The 27,911-nt window shown below is 29.9% G+C and overlaps 2 protein-coding genes across 3 annotated transcripts; both read right to left on the reverse strand.

Moving 5' to 3' along the window:
• Positions 1-377: 377 nt before the first annotated feature.
• On the reverse strand, positions 378-18,427 carry LOC114185419 (GDSL esterase/lipase WDL1-like). 2 transcript variants are annotated; one of them, XM_028073133.2, is made up of 9 exons: positions 18,275-18,427; positions 15,670-15,821; positions 12,537-12,675; positions 1,788-1,935; positions 1,515-1,592; positions 1,270-1,410; positions 1,107-1,189; positions 875-1,018; positions 378-789 (listed from the first exon to the last, which is right to left on the reverse strand). In XM_028073133.2, the coding sequence occupies exons 4-9, from the start codon at positions 1,896-1,898 to the stop codon at positions 576-578; spliced, it is 771 nt and encodes a 256-aa protein (XP_027928934.1). In that variant the 5' UTR covers positions 1,899-1,935; positions 12,537-12,675; positions 15,670-15,821; positions 18,275-18,427; the 3' UTR covers positions 378-575. The 2 variants fall into 2 exon arrangements, with proteins under 2 accessions (XP_027928934.1, XP_085530065.1); XM_085673939.1 differs by lacking the exons at positions 12,537-12,675; positions 15,670-15,821; positions 18,275-18,427 and having other exon boundaries at positions 1,788-3,804.
• A 3,685-nt stretch (positions 18,428-22,112) lies between these two features.
• On the reverse strand, positions 22,113-27,570 carry LOC114185994 (LIMR family protein At5g01460-like). Its single transcript, XM_028073987.2, has 14 exons — positions 26,941-27,570; positions 26,746-26,831; positions 25,355-25,470; positions 25,137-25,247; positions 24,705-24,803; positions 24,476-24,598; positions 24,232-24,294; positions 24,072-24,136; positions 23,865-23,974; positions 23,633-23,747; positions 23,474-23,539; positions 23,010-23,120; positions 22,715-22,781; positions 22,113-22,622 (listed from the first exon to the last, which is right to left on the reverse strand). The coding sequence occupies exons 1-14, from the start codon at positions 27,288-27,290 to the stop codon at positions 22,575-22,577; spliced, it is 1,530 nt and encodes a 509-aa protein (XP_027929788.1). The 5' UTR covers positions 27,291-27,570; the 3' UTR covers positions 22,113-22,574.
• Positions 27,571-27,911: the final 341 nt, after the last annotated feature.

The raw sequence follows: 27,911 nt of genomic DNA on the forward strand, positions 1-27,911 counted from the left end.
AAAAATTAAAAAATTAAAAATAAAAATAAAAATAAAAAATTGAAAATTCCACAAAATGACACGTGGCATGTACGGAGACGGTGTTAAAGTTGACTTAACAGCAGGGACCAAATTGAACCTTTTAAAGAATTAGAAGACCAAATTGAACCCAAAAATAATAAGGGGACCAAAGTGAACCAACCCAATAAATTAAGGGACCAAAATAATAATTAAGCCTAACATAAATCTTGATTCTATGTACACTTATTATATTAAACTTGTTTTTTCGTTTTATTTATTTCTTATCATATCATATATTGTATAAATGAATCATTTTTCAATAGTTATGTGCTATTATCAGTGATTTTACTTGGTAAAACAACAGAGGCTTTGATAGATGGAAGAAGATACACAACTTTATTTAAAGCCACTTATTAAAGAACAGAGCAAAACTTCAAGCAACACTTCATTACATTCATACACTAAGAAACCACAGAGAACTCCACCTCCATTCTACGATGGTACACAAGGAAACTACGATGGCACTTTATTTTCAAGGCTTCTGCAAACAATTCACTAAATTACGATACATGATTCTAATCCCAGTAGTCGTTGTCAGGGAGGACCCAGTTCGAAAGATTATTGTACGGTCTTCCATCATCAAAAAATGGATCATACGGCGAATCTTCGTCGAACTCATTTTTCATCGATCTCCAATACAAACTAGGCTTCCAATCTGCCTCTTTCAGCACCTTCAACACCTCTTTGAACACCACCTTGTTTCCCACCGGTGACAAATGAATTCCATCGCTGAAAAACAAAACAAAACATCATCGTCGTCATCAACACAATAAAAATCCATACTTCAATGTTTTCAATACGAGGCTACACTTACATAAAACAAGCATCTTGCCATTTTTCCACTTTCTGAAGAGCAGTCCATAGATCAACGGCCTTAATGTTCATGTCCTGACACAGTTCCAAACACGCCTCTGAATACACTCGACAGGTCTCATTGGTCCTCGATGGCTTCCCATTGCTGTTTCACTCCAACAATTAGTCAAATTCTAACCTAACTAATGTCACCATTACTACTTGTAACAATGAAGTAAAATTTGAATCACCACCTTCTTGCAAATTGTATGTTAAGCGCTTCATCATTGATGGGAGGAGCACTGAGTACAATAATGCGAGTGGTGTCCGAGAGGCTCTGCCGATCGTTCATAAACGGGTCAAGCTTCTGCAGTGACGACGAGAATAAGAAGAAAAGGGTAGAGAGAAAATAAAAACCTGGAGATGGTTAATGATCTTCTTCATGTTCTCGAGATACTCTTCGAGAGGCACAGAAGTACCGAATCCTGTTGGGTCAGGGAACGAAGAATCATTGCCACCAAAGTAGACAATAACCAGTGAGGGTTGTACACGAGCATCCTGAATTCAACAAGTTGACAGAGGAATCAATCGCATGATGTTTTTAAAGATCGCAATATCATCTTCCAATGAACAAAACGGAGATTTTGTAACGATGAATATACCTTGGGAAAAACTTTGTCCAGAACCTGCAGAGCTCGCCTTGTATTCCAACCAGCATATCCTCGGTTGATTATATCAGCCTGTGCCAAAAGGGGTTTTAAGGTTCACGTAAAACTGATTTTCATTAAATAGAAAGGTGACATACATAATATAACCATACAAGTAAGAAACTTTCTAAAAAGGGTTGAATTCAACTCAAAATCCCTTGAGCAAAATGCATCGTTGTTGTTGTGATCTGAACCTTGTAAAAAGAATGAGAAGAAGAAAAAAGGTACCTTGCGAGCGTACAAGTGAGCGAGATTAGCAGCCCAACCATCACCGAAGAAACCAAATTGAACAATGGAAGAACCAAACAGAACAAACTGAGGCCTCGAGGTTCCTGACATGGCTCTCTGTTTGGTTCTCTGTTTTTTTCCTTGAACGCTGAATATGCAGTGAGATACGTTGGACTAAAATATATGTATTGACTTCATCACCTACCTACTACCTACCTCTCAATCCTCCAGTCTTTTTTATTTAATCTTTCCCCCTTTTTTTAGGAGAAAATTCAGATCAATTATTGGTTCCTTCACTGTCTCCACTTATTTTTTTAATCTCAATTCATTTCCATACTATGTGTACATAAGTTTTCATTCATTCATGAATTAATTATATATCATGCAGTAAAATTTCACCCAATAAATCCTTTCAGATTGACGTATACAAATTGAATTTGAAATGTTAAATGTCTATTTTCTCTCTGTCTTTGTTTTATTTTGTCCACGCTGGTACCAATATCACGTCAAAAATTGAAAAAATAAGAATGCATAAACAACTACTTCTTCATCAAAGGCCCTTTTTAGTGTTACTCTCACTTTAGATGTTCTTTCTGTATAGCCTTAAAGTAAATAGTTATGTAAAGAGACCTTTTGTGTGCATGTGGAGTGGGGTTTCCATAAGAGACAAAAAAAGGTTGACAAGGTAACTTGTTTAAGTTAGATAAATAAATCCTTGTATTGTTTCTAAGATTCAGGGTTTTTTTTTTTTTTTTTTTGTTTTCTTTTTTATGGCCATGAATTGGATTTGGTTAGGACGTGCTTTTCAATTATTGAATCAAGAGACTTTTTGGTAGAATCAATATTACATGTCATACAAAGGAATGCATTATTGTAAATCGCACATCTTTTCAGAAAAATTCACAATCTCAGTATTACAAAATCAAATATAGTTTTGTCTCTTTAGTCTATTCAATTCACACTCTAAAGCAGAACTCTTTAGTCTTTTGTTTTGAAAAATTGTGTGCTTTTAATATTTTGATTGTGTGCACATTTTATCTATTGTATTTTAGTTTAAAACTAAATTATAAATTTGTCGTTTTTTTGTTTTTTTTTATGTCACTGTTTTATTCATTATTAATCCAGTACAAGTTTTCAAAGCAATGCTTTAAAAATGTGACGTCTTTTCCTTTCAAGTCCATACACGTTTTTTACGAGGGTAGCAGGTACCTAACCTTCATACAATAATAGTAGTACACATGTTAGGTTTGATAATAACTACTAGTATATTCTCGACCCATTTACAACTATTTGATAACTACTCATATTATATACAAATAAATATTTTGTGTACTCAAATATTTTATATTTATATAACAAAACTATAGAGTTGTATATTTTCTAAGAATTATCGAACTAACATATTTTTTTAAATCATTCTTATACCTAATCCGATTCGATCTAAAAATTAGATCCAATCCCACTAATCCTGTTTAGTGTAAGAGAATCTTTCACTGGTTAGGGTTTAAGAAATTAAATTTGCTGAATTATACTTTGTAAGGTTTAATCGATTTTAGTAATGCCTTTTTAAAATATTTAATAAATAATATTTTATATAATATACTATTATATTTAAGATTGTTTGGCATTTTTGGACTCCATTCTTTTTTTTTTCTTAAAATATTTTTCAGTAGGTTAAGAGATGAGAATTTATTAAATTATGCATCTTTTGTCTTCAAATTTTTACATGATATAGGATTTTTGGATGTAGAGGAACAAGCCTAACTCTGGAGGCTAAAAAGTCTTCAGCCCTTATATGAGATGTTAATATTCTGATATGAATTCTCAGTAAAATTAAAGTTAATTACTAGTTCTAAACTATTGTTCACTTTAGACTTGTTGAGTTTTCATTAAGTAACAACTTTTAATGAGTTGTAGGTGATGATTGGGTGGAACAGGTAGGCATTTAATTATTTTAAGATTAAAGTAAATATTCATTTGTCTTCAAAATAAATGTTGCTTCTCATCTTCATATTTATATTTAATAGACATAATTATTATTTTTTCATTCACATCTTACTTATACCTATACTCTATCCATTCTATTTTTTTAAAATTAATTAAATAATATTTTTACAAAAAATAATTACAATATAAAAAATAAATATTTTTTAATATTAAATATCAAGGTAAAATTATAATTGTGTAAATATCAAATAAGAATATCAAATAAAATTGAATAAAAGTTAAATAATCATAAAAAAATAAAAAGATAAAATATATGTCTTATAAATAAGTTATGAAACTAAGTATTAAAAAAGTTAATATAAGTTTTTTAATTATACTAAATTAAAGATATTTTATTAGTTTTAAAATATGATGGATATTGAGATGAGTTTGGAAATGAGAACATAAAATACATGTATGTTTCCATCTTTGTATCCAGTTTAAAAAATTAAATATTACTCATATTTATATTCGTGTTCACTCAATATCAATATCTTTTATTAAAATCAAAATGGATTGAATAATATTTATAAAAAAATTATATATATATATATATATATATATATATATATTATTTTTTATACTATAATAAAATTGTTACTAGATGTCTAAGATAGAAGTAAATATTTTTTTACTTGGTTAAAATCAACACTACAAGAAAATTGGCTATTATCTAGAAAAATTTATCTACGAAATACTTTTCGTAGATAATTTTATTTTATCTACAAAGAGTAGTCGTAGATAATGTAATAGTTCATAGATTACGTACGAAAATTTCGTAAGTAACCATGACTCATTTTGATGGAAAATTTTTCTACAAAGTGTTACCTATGAAATTTGGCGTAGATAACAAATATCATAAAATATATATATATAAATTATTTTAAAAAATTTTATCTACGAAATTTTTTCATATGTAAAAGTTATATTAATAGATGATCTAATAACGATCTAATAGGAGGTGAAACTATATGACTAACAACAAACACAAAACTCAGATAGGATAGACTTTAACCAATAACTATAATATCATATTAAGAAATAAATTTAAAGCTTAATTCAATCACATACAACTGATTTGTGAGGTGAAATTTATACATATTTATATACTATAAAATTGTTTTATCTTTATTCGATAATAATGTACTAATGTACATAATAGACTCTTTTAACATATAAAAGAAATAAATATATTTTAAGGGCTTAAAATATAATTTCTCTCCAAGACATAAAAAGCATAACAACATTTATACTTACTTATATATAAAAATATATACTAATATATTTAAATATACTATTTATAGAAATAAATATAAGAGTAGGATATTGTTACGTGTCATATTTGTTTTACTTAAAGGATAATCAAATTAAATAACATTTATTAAGATGAAAAGTGGTGTTTCTTCCTCTCTTAAATTTATACTCCAAATATACCCATTTGAAAATAGGCAAACAAGTGGGCCTCCTGCAAATTGAAATGTGCAGTTCAAGAAATGTTGGACTTTATTGCGAGTAGTTGCGGCAGCAGTAACGCATGTTACCAGCCGGTGTAACAGATCTGATTTCAATTCACCCTTTTAAGATTATATAATCTATTTTATATGCTTCATCAACCAAATCAAGTCACATGAACCACACATGGTCTCATCGTGTCATCTAATAAAAAATTTTATTTTTATTCAACTCCAAATCTCTATGACTCCCACCGTTCAGCCATGTGGATATTAAAATATTAAGATATTAAATTAAATCTATTTTTTAAATTTCAGTATAAAATTAGAATTTATTTTTATTTCAAAATTTTGATATCAAATTTTAGAAATAATAAATATAACTTTCTTAATTTGATTTAATTAACTTTTCTTAAATTTTAAATCACATTTTAATATATTATTTTACATATTTTAACTTAAATGTTAATATAGAATATCATTTAAAATAAAAAAAATTAACTTTATTAAGTTAAAATAATTATATTTATTTATTTTAAAAATTTTAAAAATTAAAATATTAAAAATTTAAAATATTAAAAATTTTAATTTTATGTTTAAATTTTAAAATTATAATCATATTTAACTCTGATATAATCATTTAAAATCGATGACCAAACTAAGTGCAAACTCCTAATTAACACTTAATTATACAATCAAAATTTCATTACCTCGTTCACTAAAACATTAAAGACCGACAACACTATTGTTACTCTCCTGAGTACATGATGTTTGTCTATATTTTGTAACTTATATTTTCCCATTCTAATTTTGTAGGTAGTCAATGTATGATATAATTTTATAAAATAACTGCTAACACCATGTGGATTTTAACGTTTATTACGGAAATTATTATTTGGGATTGTAACTTTATCAAGGGCCGTATATACAAACCATAATGTTTATCATCCAACATTTTGTTATAATAAGCAATATCGTTAAAACCGAATGAATCTTAGAAAAACATTTCATTAATCATCGACAAAATCTAACTAGTCAAAGAAGGTGTGTGTGAGTTGGCAAATAAGGTGTCTGAGTTGGCAAACAAGATCCATGAGTTGTAATAAATTTGATAACATGTGTTCTTTTTTAAATACAAACAATTTTCATAGATTTTGACCCAGCGTGATCAACATGCTCATATAATATTCGTCGTATTCTACACTCTTTTTTTTAATGAATTTACGTTGTTATGAAAAACATTATTTTATACAATGATATTTAAAAATTTGATTTCTAAAATTATATGTTATTGTGTATATTAGTAGTTTATTATGATTAGTATTTAAATTTAATTTAAAATAGCTAAATTATATTCAAAATATTTTTATTTATTTTTTAATGTAAATGAAGTGAGCAATAATAGCCTGACAAATTGATTTAATGCTGTGTGACGTGTCTTGAACCAATAGTGTGAGAAATTGATGAGACGGGGCTATCACGTGGACAACAGAGGCAGCTATAGTACAATAGTGGCAATAGGACTTTACGTTTGAGATTTCTTCTCTTTCCTCTAGATTAATGGCATATCATATGATTCAAAATGCCGATGGTGGAATTACATCATAGACAGATTTAAAAAAATTTATTAATAGCAAATCCTACTTTAAAAAGAAAGAAATCGTATTTCAAACTATAATTTTGATTTATAAATATATATCTTTTTTTCTTTTGCGTTAAAAACATATTTTCGTAATTAATGACGGATGTCAGAGCAAAGATAGGGGTCAATATTTTTCTTCTTCTATATATATATATATATTCTAATTTTAGTGTATATATTTATCTTGAATTTTAATATATTTTTGTCACAAAATTTAAAAAATAAATAGATATAGTCATTTTAATTTAATTACGTTAAATACTTTTAAAATATCGATTGTATTTCATGTTATCATTTGAAATGTTTACATTGTTTAACATATTTCAACTTGAGTATACGTTAGAAAATGTGTTTGACACATCAAAACTTTCATATATTTTTATCCCTAAATCTAAAAAAAATATGAATTGATATAATCATTTTAACCTAATTACGTTAAATTTTGTTAAAGTGTCTGTAGACCCTTTTTTTTGTCTTAAAAATGGTTTGGGTCGGACCAAGTGCTAAGGACCAAGTCAGCCCATTTGGTATCCCTTGAACCCCTTTTAACTGCCCTTTCAATTCCATTTTGTCACTCACGTAGCTAAACCATATGTTCTCTTTATCTCCTTTCAGAAGTTGGGCTAGGGCACTAATAAGTTCTCCTCTGTGCAAACAAAAATGTTCCTTCCCCAAGTAAGTTGAACACTCAACCTTAGGGTTTTTCTTCCTTTTTCAGCTTGAGTGCATTAGTTCTATGTAGGGTTTATCCTTATAACCCTATCTTCATTCTTGTATGCACCTTTCAGCTCATTAATATGTATTCCTGGAACTGTGGTGCTCATTGTTGAGTGTCTGTCTTCGTTTGCTAGCATCTATCCAGGTAAGGGGAGCTAGAAATCTTAGTTTAAAAATGATTTTCTTAGGTTTTTCTCAAGTTGGGTGTTAAATTGTACTGGATTGGCGTTTATGTGATGTGGAGTCGATTGCATGTTGGTTTGACACTTTTCTATGGCTTGATTTATGATTGCATGTATGTTTTTACATTGATTTCTAGGTTGCATGCGTTGAGCAGGAAGAACTCTATTGTTTTTGCCCAAGCGAGCTTGTCTCGCCCAGGCGAGAATAACAGAAGCTCGCCCTGGTTTTTGCTCGAGCTCTCGCTCAGGCGATGAGCTTTCGTTTTGAGCGATGAATCATCTCGCTCAAGCGAGAACTCATAGAAACTTGTTGTGATTTCATGGTGGTGTTGTAGTGTATATAATTAGATAAGGATTCAAGTAAGGTTGCATCTTGAAACTCTAAAGAATCAGTTAGTCTCACGTAGAGCAGACTGATTCAAGTGATAAGAGTAGCGGAAGACCCTAGTCTTTGGCCGAATAGATGATTGAAGGCTAACCTTGTGCATGGTAAGGTGAAACTCATTAGCAATGGCTCTATAGAGCAGTAGAGGCCACCACAAGTGCATACATCCAGTGAATCTGATCTTATTATATGTATCCAGATAATTGAGTCATAGAGTCCTGTTTGCTTGCTTCATATGATTGTATGCCTACTGTTTTGCATGTTTATGGTCTGTTTTTAATTATATGCTTACTATAACATGTTCAAAATTTTCTTTTACTCTAGTTTACCCTTTTTGCTTGTGTTTGTCTTCTTATGTGGTTTTTCCTTTTTTCAATAATCATTAAATTCTTGGTGTGAGCAAATATGGAAACCCCTAGTGATCGCAGTGATGATGGGAATGTTGCAGTCTAATTAAGCTTTGGTCGGATATTGCTCCTTGGAGCGCCTTTTGAGGGCACTGTTGCCTTATTGTGTTAATTGCTTTGTGAGCAAATTTTAAGTTTAAATTACTTTGTTTCGAACCTTGTTTATGGCATGTGTGTTGTGCGTGAACGTCCTTCTCGTATATTTCATGGATAACTGTAATGGTTGACACATATATACTCCTTGTCGTATGATCTTTTATATATTATAAATTGTGTGCGATGTTTTATTTATTAGATTTATCTATTAAATGGGATGTCACACTGTTAAATGTGTTTTATGTTATCATTTGAATTGTTTACATTATCTAACACGTTTCGACTTTAATATATACAAGGGAAGCGTTTGATACATAAAAAAATTCAACACAATTGAATTAAAAGAATTATATCCATTTATTTGTAAAGTTTGTGAAAAATATTTTAAATTTTCAGACCATGACAAATTTCAATTCAGGCGTCAAAATTCAGAAACAAAAAAATATACTTAATCTTTTGTTTTGACATTCTAAATTTTATCTCAAGATATGTCACTGTTCATAATTTTTTATTTTTATAGAAATTGTATGTTTCTTCTTTATTTTTTAAATCGTGTTTACTAGTCCATTTTTAAGGATTTTTTTTATATTATTTTTCAAGACTGGTGTTTAGAAACACAGTTTTATTATTATTTTTAAATATTGTAAATTCGTGCTTGGTGCACGCTTTTAGTGGCTCAATTTTTTCCAATTTTTTTTTTTAATTTTGGGTTCTTAAAACATTTTATTATTTATTTGTGAATTTGTCCCGCGTTTGATGTGTTTTTTTATAAATATTTTTTAAAACATTACTTGAATATATTGTTGTAATTTTTATTTTTATAATTTTAGATAATTTAATGATAAATGAAATTAATTATGCTAATTGAAAGACAATTCTAAAAAATTAAAAACAATAGAAGTAAAATATATGTTTCTGCTGTAATAAAATAAATTTAATAAATTAATGAAATAAATATTATAAAAATGCATATCTTATTATTTTATAGCTAATTATTTATTATAATTTTTGTTTTGATAATAAGAATATTTTGAATTGATTTATTTGACTTTTCTAATTATTTATGATGTATTTTAAAGTTGAAAATAAAGTTTAGATCTATATAAATAGACTAATAATCTTTGTTTCAGACCACATAAAATTGAACTTAGTAAATAATATGTAAGTTGTACATTGGGTCAATAAATGTTAATAGTTGTAAGAAGTAATAGAAACAAATAATAATGACGTAATGACATGAGACAAGGTATAATTGAAGAGTTTGAAAATCCTCACAATTATACCACTAATAATTTAATTTAATTGTGTATAATATAAGTCATCAACCAAGTTGGAGCTATCTTGTGATAATTAAACTCAAAATTTTGTCGATTATACAATTGGACATGACATATGATTTATATTTGTTCATTTTTTCTAAGTAAGGTATTGATATCTTGCTCGCAACATGTATTCTATCTTGATCCTTCTTTTCACAAACCAAGATTTTGTTATTTCAAATGTTTCTTTAACAAGAACATAAGAAGGCAAAAAATGTGTTATCTTTTAAGCAAAGTTCATATATTTACCTGATTTGTTGTCATATGTTTGTATCTCATTCCTCCATGAAATGCTTGATTCCACTTCTCTAATGATACTTGATTTATTCCATAAAATAGTTTGTCATAATTTTTATCTCTAACTAATAACTAAAGTTGAAAAGCTAGTTGTTTCATTTCATAACCTGTAACAATATATTTAATGAAATTATGTAACTGTTTTGTCATGGACTGCTAATATGTGCCGTAAGTAAATAGATTTAAATACCAAATGTTATTCAATTGTCTCTTGAAATCTAAATTTTATTTTTATTTTTAATTTTTCATTAAATCTAAATGTCATATGATGTATGCAATAATTGAGTGTAAGTTTATGTTTCGCATCCAATTTCCTTGTATTGTAATGTTGACGAGATAATTGTTTCTTTATCCATTATCATGCACAAGTTTGGTTAAGGTGTGACATATTAACACAATAACTAGAGAACAAATCAAAGTTTCATTTGTTAAATATTGATATCATACACAATTAATTTAAATGACTAGTGGTGTTATTGTAAAGAGAAACTCTTCAACTACCTTATTCTCACATTAGTGTTGTATGTTTCTCTTAGCTACAACTACTAACACTTTATTGACCAATGTACAACTACAAACACTTGCTTGGCATGGGCCTTGGCCACCTTCTTTAAAAAGAATATAAATTATATATTTATATATTTTATATTATATATTAAAACGAAAGTATTATATGTGTATGATATAAAGGAATGACATATATAACCTAAATAAGAGATATCATATATTTATTTATCGTGACTGTTTTTATTAAATTTTATTTTCTTTTGAGTCCCCCACCCATTTCTTGAATTTCTGGATCCATCCTTAGTTTCACCAAATATACAAAATGAGTATTATTGGTTTACTTGTACATACCCAAACTTTAGTCTCAACCTTTAAATGTGTAGTAAACAATTAAATAAATTGAGTACTAGTCATACTATAGCAAAATGAATAAATCAATTTAAGAAGGAAAAAAATGTATTGTAAAATGGGAGAAATTATCCATATAACCAGTGAAAAATATATTTTATAATATATATTTTCGTAATTTATAAATTTACTTTCCTATATTATAAGAAAGACATATATTTATTGGTATTATTTTAAAATTCCCAAATTACATTCAACTAACATAATTAACGTCTTTAATTAACTGAATCATCTAAAACTATGAAAAAAATTACAACAATATATCCAAGTAATTTAAAAAATATATATAAAAAAATCCAAGCTGAACATAATAAAATATCATAAAAACTAATAAATACATAATACCCTTAAAACATGCTATTAACAAAATTTTAAAAAATGAAAAAAATGAAAAAAATGTGTTACAAAACACAATATAAAAAATAAATTAAAACACATTACAAAAAACGTGAAAAAGAAGGATTTTAGTTCTAACGGAAAAATTATTTACAAATTTAAACTATGTTTTGAATACTGACTTTCTTTATATTGAAATTATGCTCTATTCACACCAATAAGTTTAAAAAGGAATTTTTGTAAATCTAAAGTAAAATTATACTATATTTTTCTCATATTATTCCAAAGAGGCACCTTTATGATTCTTCAACCTATCTTCAAACCTCTTCCACCATGTTACTCCATGTGGGGTAAAATATTATCCATTTTCATGTAAAGTAACTACAACGAAAATGAGATTGCAATTCTAGACAATGATGAATCTTCTTTTAAAATTGATAACTTTTACGTTGTAAGTATTGTAAAGTTTCTTTTAATCTCACGAAACAACTTAATCATTCATACCATCATATCAACATCCACTAGATTAAAAAACAGTCAAAAACTCATCATTCTTGTTTTTGTAGATCCATGTGAATTATTGTTAGGAATCCAAGCGAGTCTAAGTCTCACATTGACTAGAAATGAAGAAGTAGAGCATTATACAAAGATAAAAATCCATAAATTCATTGTCTTAAGACTTTGGGTTGAGAGTGGTGTCAATACTTTATATAGTTGAACTCATGTTTTATCGGTGTTTGTTCTCTCCAGTGATACCCCTCTATAAACCTAACAATTATATATCTTCATTTACCTTGTACCTTCCCTCATATTTCATAATTATATTCTATTATTATTAATTATTATTATAAGTTTCAATTATCATAGTAATTCAAATTAGATAGAATATGTCTAAGATGTATATTTAACAATATGGTTCCAACATGCATCACAAAACGGATTAAGATCTTAAGTAATGAATTAACATCTTATGTATACAAAGAAAGAAAAAAGTAGAATGAGAAGAAGAAAAGTACCTTGGTGGCAAACACAACCTTCGACCTTCTCAGTATTCTGATATCTCATTATGATACAGGCACCTCATGTGGTTTGTTCTTCATTTTGAGCCACCATGTGTTTAAAGTGTGGATGAGATTTATTTAGCTCAGCAATATCCTGTTTTGGATTTCAAACATTATATTAGCCACCTGTTCATATTCTTTGTAACAATGATTTGGAAGGAGGGATAGTGAAATATAGTTTTTGTTTTCTGCTTTAATTCCACAAAAGGGCACAATGAATGATATATTTATATTTAAATCATTTTATTATTTATAATAATTGAAACTTAATTTATAAATATTAATTTTTTAAATTATATTATTAAAAAATATTTAAATCCTTAAAAAAAATCTAAATTAATTTTTTATTTTAATATTTAATTAAAAAAGTATTCTAGTGATCTAATATGTTTCATCCTGCTAACTTAGCAAACTAAGAGGAATAAATAAAAGTGGATTAACAGATTGAAAATTATAACCTGATCAGAGTTGTAACCTTCTTTGTCACTTGTATATGACAGAAGACAAGATAAGATCAAATTTGATTATCTTATCCTTATATTTAAAATAAAAAATTGTCCACATCTCCAATATTAATTTTGTTGTCTTACTTTCATTTTCTTCCCCATTGAGAATCGGTATACCTGTATCATCCTTTTATTATTTTAAATATTAATTAAATAATTTTTTATAGAAAATAAAAATTATAATAAAAACATAATATTTTATTTTCTTCATTATCAAATATTAAAAAAGAAATTATAACTATATAAAATATCAAATAAGACTATCGAATAAATGTTGAATAATTATAAAAATAGTAAATGATTAAATGTATGTCCAATAAATAAGTTACAAAATTAATGACAAAAAAAAACGTTTTAGATTAATTAATAAATTAAGTGTGTTTTAGTCTCTCCTTATTTTTGGGTGAGTTGATATGGATGGATGAGGGGGAGAAGTTGTTTGTATGTGTGATTTGTAAGGAAATGAGAGAAATGTTTATATGAACTTCTGAACTTCTTACTTGTGTGAAGATTTCCAAATAAAGTTGGCCGCCAATGAATGAAAGATAAAATTGTCCTCTTGTGAGACAAAAGAAAAAGAATATATAAAGGAGAAGTTAAGATTCCAATAGATGTGTACATGGAAAGAAGCATGACACAAGTGAATTGAAATGTAAATAATAATAATAATAATAATAATAATAATAAATAAATAAATAAAAAAAAAACATATGTAATAGTAATAATAATAGTAATATAAATAATAATAAAGTTTTATAATTATTTTTTTATTCATTGATTTAATTTGTATTAAAATAAATTATTTTATTACCTTATCTTTACATTTTACATTTTTATAAAAAAGTATTTAAATTTAAATTATTACTTCTTTTTATTTATACAGATGATCAATATTTCTTTAGACTTAATTAATACCAATATCATTTTAATTTAATATAATTTGATCAATTTTAGTTTTTTTTTTTACTTTAAATAATAATTCATAATTCATTCTAACATAATTTAAAATAATTAAATTTATTTTAATTTATTTTTATGATCAAGGTTAAAATAGTAATATTTTATCATTATTTTTTTTAATCTATCAAACCAATCATATCACTCACTAACATTCATCTCAAATCCCTTAATATTTTCACAATATTTTCCTAATTAAAAACAACCTCACTATTTCATTTCAAATCAAACAAACCAAGCCAGGAATGACTTTCCCATCAATACGAAACATCTTCCTAATGTAGTACAAGGTGCTTAACCATTATGTCAACCAAGTTATACCGTAAGAATATATAATCATTTAATTTGTGTAAAATAATATTTTCTTAATCAATCCATTATTAACATATAGTAAATTTGTAAAATTTTAACTAATTACCGACCCACATTTACACAAGAAAGTGTGGAAAAACAATCGGCCGTCGAGCTTCACAATTAATTACGCAAGCTTCTTAAGAAATTAATAACACTTTTTTGTTGTCCATATTTCTTTTCAGAAAAAAATCAAATGTATAATAAAAATTAAATTAAAATAAATATTATATTTTTATAATCGATTTTCATTAAAAGAAGTAGATGATAATGATTCAAACAATACCTGTGCCATAAGTTAACAAAAGAATACTCATGTTATATAAGTCAAGAGTGATTCCAAAAAATGATACTTATGCCATAAGTTAAGATTGACCACAAAAATATTCATGTTGCAACCTAAAAATATAATATGGAATACTTGTATTCAAATTTAGTGGAACTTGATCAAGAATTAAGCCTAGCCTCTTGTTCACACAAACCAGAATAAAACTCCTTATTTTTCTCTCTTTGTCAAATTATTTTATCTTTGCATCTAATCAAGAATTATGATATTATTTATTGATAAAATTTTCATAATTATTTACAAATTTTACTAATGAAAATAAATTCGTAAGTAAATTCAATTGATGATCTTTACTAAACTAATTTAGAGTTTAAATTGTTGAACGAAATTTTTGTTAGTAATAAATCTGTTTGTAAGATTGGTTGGTTAGATTCATCGATAAATTAGAATTTGTATTATTGACAGATATTTTTTGTTGGTAATGTATCCAACGGTTCGTTTTGTCGGTGAATTTTGTCGATAAATTATAATCCTAATTTCTGACAAATTTGTCCATCGATAAATTGAGTGACATATTGTATGGGTAGTTTGATGAGACTTTTTATATTAAGGAAATATGAGTGAGAAAAAGAAGATAAGGAGATAGAGGAAGTGAAGGAAGAGAAGGCAAGAGTTGGTGGTGACAATGACGACGATGACTCACTGGCGACGTGGAAGTATGACGTGATGCAGAGGTGCGATAACAATAACGGTCAGAGTTAGAGGAGGTGGAGATGAAGGAGGAAGAGGAAGAGAAATAATAAGAAAAAAAGGAGGAGAAGAAGGAGAAATATGAACGACAAGAGTTGACACTAACTATACCATGTTTATAATAAAACTTTAACTCCAATGGATACCAACCAATTAAAAAGAACATGGATATAATTTATTAGATTTAGTTAGTATCAAAATAATTTTATACTTTGTATAATTTGATAATCTAAAGTACCTTGAAATGGACTCTTTTAGCATTTTCCATATTTACATGTGCGTGCCTCCGTCTCCCAGAGTTTTGTTTTGTTTTTTTTCAAGCATCATAACTCCATCCATTCTTCCCAGCTACAAATTTTGTTGTCATTCGAATTGCCACACAAGTAGTTTCTATTCAAAAACAATATACAAGTTATTATAGCTTAATAATAATAATAATAAAACAATTTCAAATTTAATAGATCTTAACATTAAATTGAATTTAGTAAAATACCTCCATATTATCATTAATTTCAAAAATAGTTTTAAGTTTAGGCTTGTACATGAATCAGCCTACCTTAGATATTCAGAGATGAATGCATGCAATTAGGGATGTCAACGAGGCGGGTAGGGTACGAGTAGTAGCTCCCTCGTACCCTATCCACTGGATAAATATTTGTCCCATACTCGTACCTATGTCCGTCGGGTATCCGTTATGTGGGTACCCGCCTACTTTTTGCATATCCGCGGATATCCACGGGTACCGCGGGTATTTACAAAAATATTTAAAAAAAATAAATATTTAACCATAATTAGTGTTTGGATCAACAAGTCCCCTTTCTCCGATTGATTATTGAAAAATACAAATAAAAAATTACTAACAAGTTATATTGTAGTTTATTTTTGAATGAAATATTAAATAAATTACTAACTTCATCAATGTCCATCTTTTGCAACATTGTATAAAGTTTCATGTTGTCAAATTTTAATCTAGAAGAGTCTGAAAACATAAGAAGTTCATTAAAAATTTCTAATAATCACTTAATTAAAATATCTAAGTACAACTGTTAATTTCATTTCCTTCCATGTTGGTCCATAACCAGTCTTGGAGACACATCAATTCCTCCACAGTATCTGGAAGTAATCTACTCCGTTGTGGGGTAAGAATTCAACCACCATTATTGAATGAAGACTCATAATGTTTTTTTACTAATATATATATATATATATATATATATATATATATATATACATACATACATACATACATACATAATACATACATACATACATACATACATACATACATACATACATACATACATAAGGGTATTTTTCTGAATTAAAGTTTAGCGGGTACGGGTATCCACGGGTACGGATACTATGATACCCGTACCCGCCCCATTAATATGTGGGTATCAAAAATACCCGTACCCGCGGGTAGTGGGTATCTATTTTTAATATCCGTTTTCTACCCGTTGCGAGTTTAATCCGCAGACACCCGCGGGTACAGATTTTTTTTGACATCCCTACATGCAATTGAGTTAGAGCTTGTGTTGACCTTTGATGCTAAGTCATTCATTGAATTAATTAATGATAACAAATTTAACTTAATAATTAAATAAATACTAGTGCTTGTTGTGTATGTTATCATTTTCATGTGTCAATTTTAAGTACATATTGAATTTTTCTTGTTATGATTTATCTCTGATATCTATTTTGTAAAAAATTAAAACTTAATAGAAGTGGTAAATAAATTAGAAAACCAATAAACATAAACAATTTGAAATAATTAAGTACAAAAGATAATAAGAATAATTAAAACATACTTAATGTTATTATTAGGAGTTATTTCAGTATTCTTAATAATTTTTTAAACTTGGATTATTTATATTTGTTAAGAGAATGATTTATATATTAATGAGTGAAAAATATTAGTTAGGAATTGAATAAAGAATATAAAAATTTGTTAAAGGTGATTGACGAACTCACTATAGAAATATGGCAGAAATTATAGCACTTTTCAACATTTATAAACTACAGATTATTTGTTATATTATCTCTTTGGTGCCTTAAATTTTGGAATAGGGAGATTAACCATTCCAAAATGTCGTATATTTCCAAAGGAAAAGAATATCTTTTAACCACTATTAATTTTTTTACACCCACATGATAATGGTCTTTTAATAATAAAATGTTAAACCTAGATACTAATGGTCATTTAATGAAATATTAAATTATAAGATAATTTAGTAATTATTTTGTCCCTTCCTAATAAAAACATTGTTGCACATATGGGAACAAGGTCATCAATCCAAGACTAAGAAAAAAAAAAGGAAAATTTATTAAATAATCTAGTAAGGTCTAATTGGTCGGATGATACCACTTTTGTTCGAATATATCACTTTGGTATCTGTTTTTTAAAATATGTCAATCAAGTCTTAATTTTTAAAAAATGAGTATCATCCTACTAATTAAACTATCTAGTAATTACAAACAAAATTCCTTTATAAAGAAATTTCAAAAATAATTGGACAGCATTGATACGAGATAATGAATTGTCAATACACTCATTTTCAAATAATTTACCATTAACAAAGAAGTAAAATTTCATAATATTTAAGAGTTCAGGTTTACTCAAATAAACTTATGTATATATAAATGCTTCTATAAGTTCATTAACGCATGCATAAATTAAAAGGGCATAAGACATTAGTAAAGTATTTAAAAATACCAATATAAACAAATTGAATCATGGTTCTAATGTGCATCATAAATCCCCTCATAAGTATAATAACTCAACATCTTACAAAGAAAGAAAAATAAGTAGAATGAGAAGAAGAAAAAGAAGACGAAGAAAGTACCTTGTAAAGCATAGAAGTGAGAAATAGTAGCTACCCAACCTCCATAGAAACCACGCTGAAGAACGGAACAACCAATAACAGTAAACCATGGTCTCACTAATGGTTCTCACATCTCAATTTTTCTCTTTTCACTTCAATGCTAGATATACATACACTTCCATAATCTATTCACCTTATCTTTGTCTTTGTCTTTAGCCCACCATGTGTTTGAAGTATGGTCACATAACACGTTGGGAACAGTTTTCTATGTAGCATACACCATACAATGGTGCCTCAATAATGGTTCTGACATTTCAATTTCTCTCCTTTCACTAAGGCCAAATATGCATATACTTCCATACTGGGCTTAAAAGCTATTCACCTTATCTCATGTCTTCTTCATTTTGACCCACCACGTGTTTGATGTGTGGTCGACGTTTATTTAGTTCTGCCATATTTTGTATTGTATTTCAAAGCCTATGTTGGCTACTTCTTTTGTCATTCTCTACAGTTATATGCTTTGCAATAATGATTTTGTAAGGAAGAATAGCAGAGGGAGGAAAATGTGTTTTTCCTTTGTTTATTTTCACAAGTATGATTAAGGATATAATAGTTAGTGAAAGCGGAAATTGTTATAAGGACGTGGTTCTATAAATATATATATAAGTACGTCGAAGATAAGATACAAATGAATGTTTTAAATATTTTAAGTTATAAGATTTAACATATATAATATATAAAATAACTTTTTAATTTCATTACAATTTCTTCTTTCTAAACTTAGGGACTCTCTAACTTTTCCCTACATTTTTTAGACAATTTTTCTTTTGTTCTTCATTTAGAGCATGTGATCTAAAAGAGTAGCACAAATAGAGTTAATTTAGTTTTTCAATGATATGTTTTCTTAATCAATTTTTTGGAAGCAAATTTAAGGTATCTCTAGGTCTTCTCTTTCCTTTGGGTGTTTTTCATGAAGAGAAAAAGATGTTAAGGCAAGTGAATATATTCTAATTTAATTAACTTGAATTTATTTAATTAACCCTTAGATTAAATAATTAATAATGATTGATGTTGTTGTTTTTGTTTTGAGCTGATGAAGCGCGTTGTATAATAGAGATTTTCACGTAAAATCATTCTCGAAAGTGAGAAGTAAGGAGGGTATATATTTGATATCAACTTTAGAGAATGTAAATGTTGTAATCAAATAACATTATAGTGTTGTATATATATAGTCTAAAAAGACTGTGTACTTAACTTTGAGAGACTTGTATATTTAGTGTAGAGAAATATTGTACTTATTATTAAACTTAGACTTAGAAGAGTTTAGTAAATAACATGTGTTCCTTCTTAAGTTAATGGTGCTGACACAAACACAAAAGAATAATTCTCTCTCACACTGTTATTCTCTATGTAGTTAAATCAGTATCTCTATATATCTCTCTTTCATCCTTTGTTTATAAACATCAACTTCCCTTTATATTACTTCACTTGGGTAGTTACGCAGCCCACTATCACTCTATTACAACAACTGCCTCCAGATATCCCGACATCAACATAGGATGTGGTGCAAGACGTGGGAAGTGCGTAAACAAAATAGTAGTCCAAGATTCTCTAATTGGTCAAGGATACATCACCACTAACCGAAGCATTAATACCCAACAAAGGTCGGGTGTTGTAATCAAGACCATTACACTAGGCCGATATACGGACCAATATGTAAAAGCTTAATGTAGTTACCTTGAAGGGGGGCATCATGCACTCAGATAGTCAAATATAACTTATAACTTTATGTATTAATTGGAAATTCTTCTGAATGGGCCGGTCACATTAACAAGAGTCGATCAAAGAGACTATTTCGAAGAAGGTTTTTAAAATACACTTTTAAGTGATTCTAATAAATCATACACTTGTTAACACTTTACTCAATTTTTTAGTCACGTCAAGAACAACACGACTGAAAGTCAGTTAGGTATTTAATTAACATAAACAAGTTAATAATTAAGATTAAGAAGGACTTCCTAAAATTGTAATGACAATATGGAATTGTAATTATCATAAATTGGTTAGTCATAAGTAATACTTATTATCACAAGGAAGTCATGTAGTCCCAATTGTAATTCTCAATCAAGTTGACCATGATTGAGAAACTGAGTAAAATATTGACAAACACACGATTTTTCATAATTGATTAAAGTTGTGCTCGAACTAACAAGTCGATAACATTTTTGAAAATCTTCTTCAAAGTAGTCTATTTGATCAACTTTTGTTGATATAATCGACCAATCATTATTGACTTGATCGACCAGTCCATACATGATCGACCAGTCCATACAGTTAAAATGAAAATGAACGAATATAAATGATGTATTATAACCAAACATTCCATATTTATATATTATCTAGGCTTAAATACCTCTTTGGTCCTCATTTTCGTAGTGTATGTTGCGGATGATCCTCATTTTAACAGAATGTTTAAAATGATCCTCATTTTCGCAATTCGTGTTTTATTTGGTTCTTTTATGTGACGACGTTTAAATCATTAACGAAGCATTATACAGGTGGCACGGTTTGTATTAGGGTGGGTTACATGTACTGTACATATGGCTAATTAGATATTTGGGGATAAATAAATGAGCTAGGGTTTTGGTAAGGAATGTTTGGGCAGTTGGTGAGTTTTCACAATCTTGTTCCTCCATTCCCAATTGGTGTTGTTGCAATCTTCTTCTTCCTGCAATCCCATTATATAGGTATGTTACGGTCCCAATCTTCTTCCTTTACCTCTAGTTGTAATAGTTGGAGGCAACCGTGTTGTATCACTTCGTGCACTGTTGGTGGTTCAACGAGAAATGGATTAACCCCGATTTGTAGCTGCGGAGAGATGACAACTTTGAGGATGACAAGAACTCCAAAGAATATTAGTAGAAAATTTTGGGTACAATCTGTTTTTATTGTTGTGTTAATAATAAATTGGTTTTAATTTTTGGTTTTCAAATGGTGGTGAATGAAGAGGATGTCATCATCATGACATAAATGAGGCAGATTAATGATTTGGAGAAGTCATTGAAGTGACAAGTATTAACTGCTTCATCTGCAAATTCGAGCTTAAGAAAGACAAAGATGAAGAAATTTCCCTAATTGCAAAATCTTCCATAAATTGAAAAATTAATGTTAATTAGCCATATATACAGTATACGTAACACACCTTAATACAAGTTGTGCCACTTGTCCAATGCTCCGTTAATAATTTAAACGGCGTCACAGAAAAGAACCAAATAAAACACGAATTGCAAAAATGATGACCATTTTAAACATTCGGACAAAATGAAGACCATTTTAAACATTCTGTCAAACTGAGAACCATCCACAACAAACACTACGAAAATGAAAACCAAACAAGTATTTAAACTTATTATCTATTATCACCTTAAAAATGGTTTATAGGAATATTCATAAAATTATTAGTTGACCTTCGTCGATGCGTTACGGAAAGATTCTCAAGTATTTTTAATAGTTTTATTAGAAGTATCTTAGCCCTCAAGATAACGATTTGTGAGACGATGGGGAACAATATCCATTACCGTTAAAGGAATTCGAGTGATTTACAACATTGTAAACAAAACAGTGGAACATTTCCTTATTTACTTTCTTCAAATTACTTTAATTAGTTTCACAATTAATAGAATTGAGCTGCGTTTCTTATAGTACTGTACACTCTTTATTAAATGTAATTAATATTATTTTTGTTGAACAAACGTAGTTAAAATATATAGCTTATAGCTATACTAGAGAGAAGAGAAAGTATACAGCTACTTTCTAGCTGGTCAAATAATCAACAACCAATTCAAAACGGAAATACACATTCTGAAAGCCGAACTAAGAAAATCTATTATACAAAGAATGAAGTACAAGAACATGTATGAACATAAAACAGAAGAAAAAAAAAGAAAAAAACCCTGCTCGTACAATTTCTCTTGGCAAGGGTTTTAATACGCTTTGTAGGAATCCGGTACTCTTCACAGACGTAATAATACGCTTAATTACATAATGAGAATGGGATGTGAGAATGAAACAAAGGAATAATACATACAACGGCGACAGAAGCAGCAATGGCCAAAGATGAAGCTGTAGCAGCCAACTAACGATTCCACCGCATCAAATTGTTCTACTCAGATGATCATCAGTTTGCTCTATACATTTCAACATGAAACAAAACTAGGCCAAAACACATCCAAATATAAAAACCACTCTAAAGGGTATGACGCAAGGAATCTCCGATGGCTCACTCCAGAAAGTGCTTCTCCAGGCTGTGCCACGCCCTCCCTTATGTAGATAATTGGAACCTGCCACTAGGTGTTTTTCTTCTCCATCCCTGATATTTCCGTGTAAAGAAAACTTTTAGTATCAGTAAAATATTAACAACCGTTTAAATAATGGAAACTAACTTTGCAAAGGTAAACTTACAAACGCAGCGTAATACACAAAGGTCAATCCAGCTAAAATAACAAACGCAATTTGGAACACATTATACCTGTAATGGAATAAACAGTCAGTCAAACTCAATTAAACTGCATTACTACCATATTATAGCCATATTCAATGTTTACAAACTCTTGTCTTAATTCAAACTATACAGTAGGTCAAAATTGGAACAATAAGCCCATAGTGTACTCTAGATTCAAAGGTTAGCAAAAAGAAGTAACAGTTTTTGCCAGACAAGTCAGGGAAGTAGAGGCAGAAGAAATTCAAATTGACTCACTTGTATAAATATTTAATTCCTCGAAGAGACTCCAAAGTGTGGCCAAATATTTCCTGGGCTGCAGTTGCTTGAGCATAGTAGGCAAAAGCTGTGGAGCAGAACTGGATCACACTACAAGGTAAAATAATACAACTTTCAGCGACGGTATAAGCATGCCTTGATCATGACAGCATATAACAAGTGCCTTAAACTTTACATGCAACACTCCAATACACTTGCAAAGCAACACAATGACTTCATTTTCCTTTCCCCTTCAAAATTGATCAATTTCAAATGGGAAAATTCAGAACCTAACATAACAGTATCCTCATTTTAAATTTCCACAATTGTCAAACTCTTCTCACATTATGTAAGCGAAAAACAAAAAACAATATAAACTTTATGACACTCAGCTAGAAGCTAGAAGCTTTAACTTCAATATACATAGCACCCCATTAGGAATGTACAGGAGAGACTATACTCACCTAATAGAAGAAAGAAGAATAAGGCCCACATTAAACAGAAAAGAGTTCATAAGAGTTGCTCCCCACCTGCCAGATATAAGATCATGTTGTCAGATACAAATAGGGATGCCAAACTACCAAAATGGAGAATGAAATATAAATCGATAGCACTTAAATTACTTCATGGGATGTATAGTAATAAAAACTAGTCTCAGTCCAAGCACCATGGCACCATTAATCACAGCAAGGAGAAGGTAGAAGCAGAAAAATGCAAATGCAGCAGTGCCGAGAAGACCTGATGAAATAACAAATTACATATATCATCTGGATTAACTGAATGAATATTATAATGTATTTATTCAATTATACATAATAACTAAAAGAAGAAAATAGCCAGACATTTCCAACGTACCCCAGACATCATCTAGCTTGATGAAAACTTGATTCAGGAAAGAAGAAAGTGGTGGATCAATTAATAGGTAGATAATAATATGAATGATCCACACCACGGAAACAATCAACCTGTTAACAGTTTTCAAATAGATAAGAAACATAACACTTGCTAAAAGTGTTCAACAGTTCAAAAGGATCATACTGAAACCACACTTTTATAGCTTACCCTAAAATTCCGAGAACAAGTTTTGCCAGATAACCAAGAACTGTTAGTGCCCATGTTGTCTCAGCCTATATTCATGCAAGCTTAGTCAGAGGAAAAAGCATTACACATTGATTATACCTGAAAATTAAAAAAAAAAAAAAATAGAAATTTGATCATGGACCTTTTCCCCTTGAGGATACATCTCTTCAAGGAGCTTTACGTCTTCTTCTAATTGAAACACCTCCTGCAGAATTATGCGAGGTTTATAAGTAAATCACTTTAATTTCACAAAATGCTTCAACAACTGTAAAGTATATGGTGCCAGCAACAAATTTCATATGGAAAGCCCAAGCTAACAATTGTCTCCACAAAAATACTTAAAGAATAAAGTAAAGAAAACTGATAAATGATCCATATTTGTTTACCTTCTCGACTGCCTTCACATTTTTACGAAACTTTCTACCCTTTGAACCACCCTTTTCTTCCTGACGGAGATCCTCAGCTGCTTTCTTTAATTCTCTTGCTTTTTTACCTAGTTCAGTGGCTTCCTGCAGTAACCAAACCAACCACACCATGAATATAGTATAGCATAATCAGGTAAACAAATACAAAGCTAACGAATTAACATTTTTTTTCCGAAACAATATATAGCACCTTGATATACTGTGATCGAGTGATAACAGCTTTTGGACGCCGAATAAATGAAAATAGAAGTCCTAATGGAAGACATGCAATACCAACACCGCCAAATATCTGAATTGAATAGAGAACAGTGGTCAAATATCAGGAATATGAAAGCCACTACTTACATTAGGCGTGTTTAAATAAATCCACGAATCCATTAAGAGAAAGTTTCTTTCTTCTGTTCAGTACTTTTATTATACTTTTAGGGTGTTACGAAAATCTCAATTTCGAAAGAGAATATAATAATACCATATTATAATTCATTCAGTCTCACTGAAAAATCTATAACCACAGGAGTAGTCCTTTATCCAATACAATAATTTTGGCCAAACAAGCCTAAAAGTCTAGTCCAAACATTTAGCTCTTAAAAGAAAAGTTAAATTTTATGAAGATTGAGCTTACAGCAAAAAGCACAGATCCAACAATAGTAGCGAGTGCAACAACATATTCTGGGAAGGTAGTACGCATGGTCCATGTTTGCTCTGACGAAGGACTGGCAGAGTAAGCTGAGCACTGGTTTAAGGACAATGTGAGGGGAAATGCAGTATGAGCAACAGAAAAAATATTACCCCTGAAAACAACAAAATCAGCTAAAAAAAGAAACTAGTACAGAAAAAGACCTGATGGACACCATTTTTAATACATGGTTCATTACTATTGAATGTCCATGTGCTAGGAAATGCAGTTGTGGATGAAGAGAGATGCCTGACAGTAAAGTCCACCTTACCAACCAGCCCTAATAGATCAATTATGGAAGAGAAGCATAAGCAAACAGTTTAAATCTCAGATTAAACCACATCAAATTTAAAACATTAACTCAACATTTAAGATGGGTTTTTGTAGTATATCTTTATTGAATTGAATTTGAAATGACAAACAAAGATGACTATCCTTCTTGAAACAACCATGAGCAAATTCTTAATCATGACTTTAACTCAGATTATGAATTATGCAATGCAATACTTTTTACACCTATAAATATAATTTTAAACATTTCAATTGTTTATTGTGTATAGAATGATTTCCATTCCTTAGTCCTACATCAAGAGAAGAACATTGTGAAGGAAATGAAACCAGTTTAATGGGTTAAAATTCTCAGTGGCTCTTTTTTGGGACCAAGTTTGTGACTCGTTCCTGCCTGTCTCATCTAATAATGTGAACCATAATGCCTTGACACAATTTCACTCGTATAAACTTTGATTACACTCTTCTTGCTTGCAGTGCAGCATGAATTGTTCTTGCTGGAAAGACCCACCCCGATCTCAGTTCTCCCTTTTGTTATCGGTAATCCACAACAAACCCCACTCTTTTATTTTAACCCATATCTCATAAAAATTTATTTATTACTTATTAAGTATAGAACACAAGGCATTGTCAAGCAGCACATCCTTAGTCCCAATAAAAACCCTGCAAATGATGCACATTAAACTTCACCTCTCTCTACTTCTATTCACCCGCCAATATCTTTACCACACAAAAATCTCTCTAAGGTAAGCTGTTATACAAGAAAACAGCCTTCAAAAAAATCCCACCCACTATCCAACCTCGCAAACGCACTAAGATCCTTACTTCCCAAAACATGGTTAATCCAATTGTCCTCCCCGCCCGTCATTCAACGCCAAGATCGACAGCACCCAAAACTGTTTGATTCACAAAAGCCTCTGAAAGACCTCTAGACTGTCATCACTAAAAGGAGCAACCTGAAACCCCCTCAAATGTGATACGTCCCACTCTTTCTCCGCACATGCACAATTACACGAAATCATCCTTTCATTTTCATTTGAAGAAACCGCACAACCACACATCCATCAAAAAACCCAACCCATAACCCCTATACACACAATTCCCCAATCCCATTTTCAATATTCTAAGTCCTTGACAAAAACACCCCAACTAAAACGCAAAGCACTTCTAAGTCCTACCTTACACGACTAAGTAAAAAGAGACACAAGTCACATAACATAACGCGACTCAAAGTAAACAAGAGCATCATCACATTAATCATTCATACCGTATAAAATACCCAGAAGGAGGGCGCACACTATTGCCGTGGTGACCATCCACATTAACGCACTCTTAATCCTCGTCCCCATACTCCTGCACACAACGCAAAAAACACCCAACACAACTTTTCATTCAAATCCACGAAACACTTAACAACAATTCAAATTTCAAACCGAACAAAGAAAAAACAAAAAAGAAGTACTTGTCAAGGTCGCCCTCGTAGTAGAACATGGCGAATGGGATGACGAAGAAGACGAGGATGGCGTCGACGATGTAAACGGCGAGCCAGAGGTCCTTCATGGGAAGCGTGAGGTTGCATGCCCCGTTGTAGATCGCGTGGCGGCAAGCATGGCGGTTAGCCACGTCGGCGGGGAGCATGAGGATGGAGATGGCGGCGATAGAGAGGCCCAAAACGACGACGAATTTGGGGAAGTAGGCCTGGTTGGCATCGTCGGGATGCTGATAGTTGACCAAGAGGTACACGTTGACGAGGAACACGATCACGCAGACCACCACCGCCACGATCACCAGGGCGAGGTTGAAATCGCCCATCGTCGCTACGGCGAAATCAGAGGAATCAGTAATTGGGAATCAGGGTTAGGGTTGGTCGGATCTCGTTCAGAGACAGACAGAGAGAAAGAAGAGAGGAATTTGGTTTCGTTCCGGTGGTGGTTTGCTACGGTTAGCGGTGGTAATTTTGATGTGAGGGGTGGAGTTACTGTTATGCCCTCGTGACCGTTGTTGATAATGGGTTATTGGTGAACTGTTCGGGGTATATTTGTAACTTCAACTGGGGTAGTTCGGTGTTGTAAGCTAAATTCAAACCAGGCTGTACTCCAAGTCATAACAGGAGGGGAAGGGTTGGAAATTGGGATAGTGAGGTGGAGTTTCGAAATGGGCTAATTGGGCCCAATTTGTTTATCTGGGCTCAAGAAATTTAAGGCTCAACATTTTTCTTTTCAGTTCTTCATTATACATTAAGACGCCTTGTTAATTTTTTAATATACTCAAATAAGTTGAATCAATTTTTAGTGTGCAGAATTTTATCTTATAAATAATTATTTCTTAAATTTTAAAATAATTAAAATAGTCGTGAAAGTATATATATATATATATATATATATATATATATATATATATATATATATATATATTATTTCCACAATTTCGTGA

This window comes from Vigna unguiculata, chromosome 5 (assembly GCF_037176805.1).
Source record: "Vigna unguiculata cultivar grain cowpea cultivar isolate G323 ecotype 2 chromosome 5, ASM3717680v1, whole genome shotgun sequence".
In the NCBI taxonomy this organism is placed as follows: domain Eukaryota; kingdom Viridiplantae; phylum Streptophyta; class Magnoliopsida; order Fabales; family Fabaceae; genus Vigna; species Vigna unguiculata.

Bases quoted from the DNA above. Each gene is read 5' to 3' on its own strand.
- LOC114185419 (XM_028073133.2), bottom strand. From the start codon at position 1,898: ATGTCAGGAACCTCGAGGCCTCAGTTTGTTCTGTTTGGTTCTTCCATT. The intron at 1,593-1,787 runs GTACCTTTTTTC...CTTTTGGCACAG, and splicing joins CTCACTTGTACGCTCGCAAG to GCTGATATAATCAACCGAGG. The intron at 790-874 runs GTAAGTGTAGCC...TTTGTTTTTCAG, and splicing joins TGGCAAGATGCTTGTTTTAT to CGATGGAATTCATTTGTCAC.
- LOC114185994 (XM_028073987.2), bottom strand. From the start codon at position 27,290: ATGGGCGATTTCAACCTCGCCCTGGTGATCGTGGCGGTGGTGGTCTGC. The intron at 26,832-26,940 runs GTACTTCTTTTT...CGTTGTGTGCAG, and splicing joins TACGAGGGCGACCTTGACAA to GAGTATGGGGACGAGGATTA. The intron at 23,975-24,071 runs GTAAGCTATAAA...AACTGTTAACAG, and splicing joins CTTGTTCTCGGAATTTTAGG to GTTGATTGTTTCCGTGGTGT.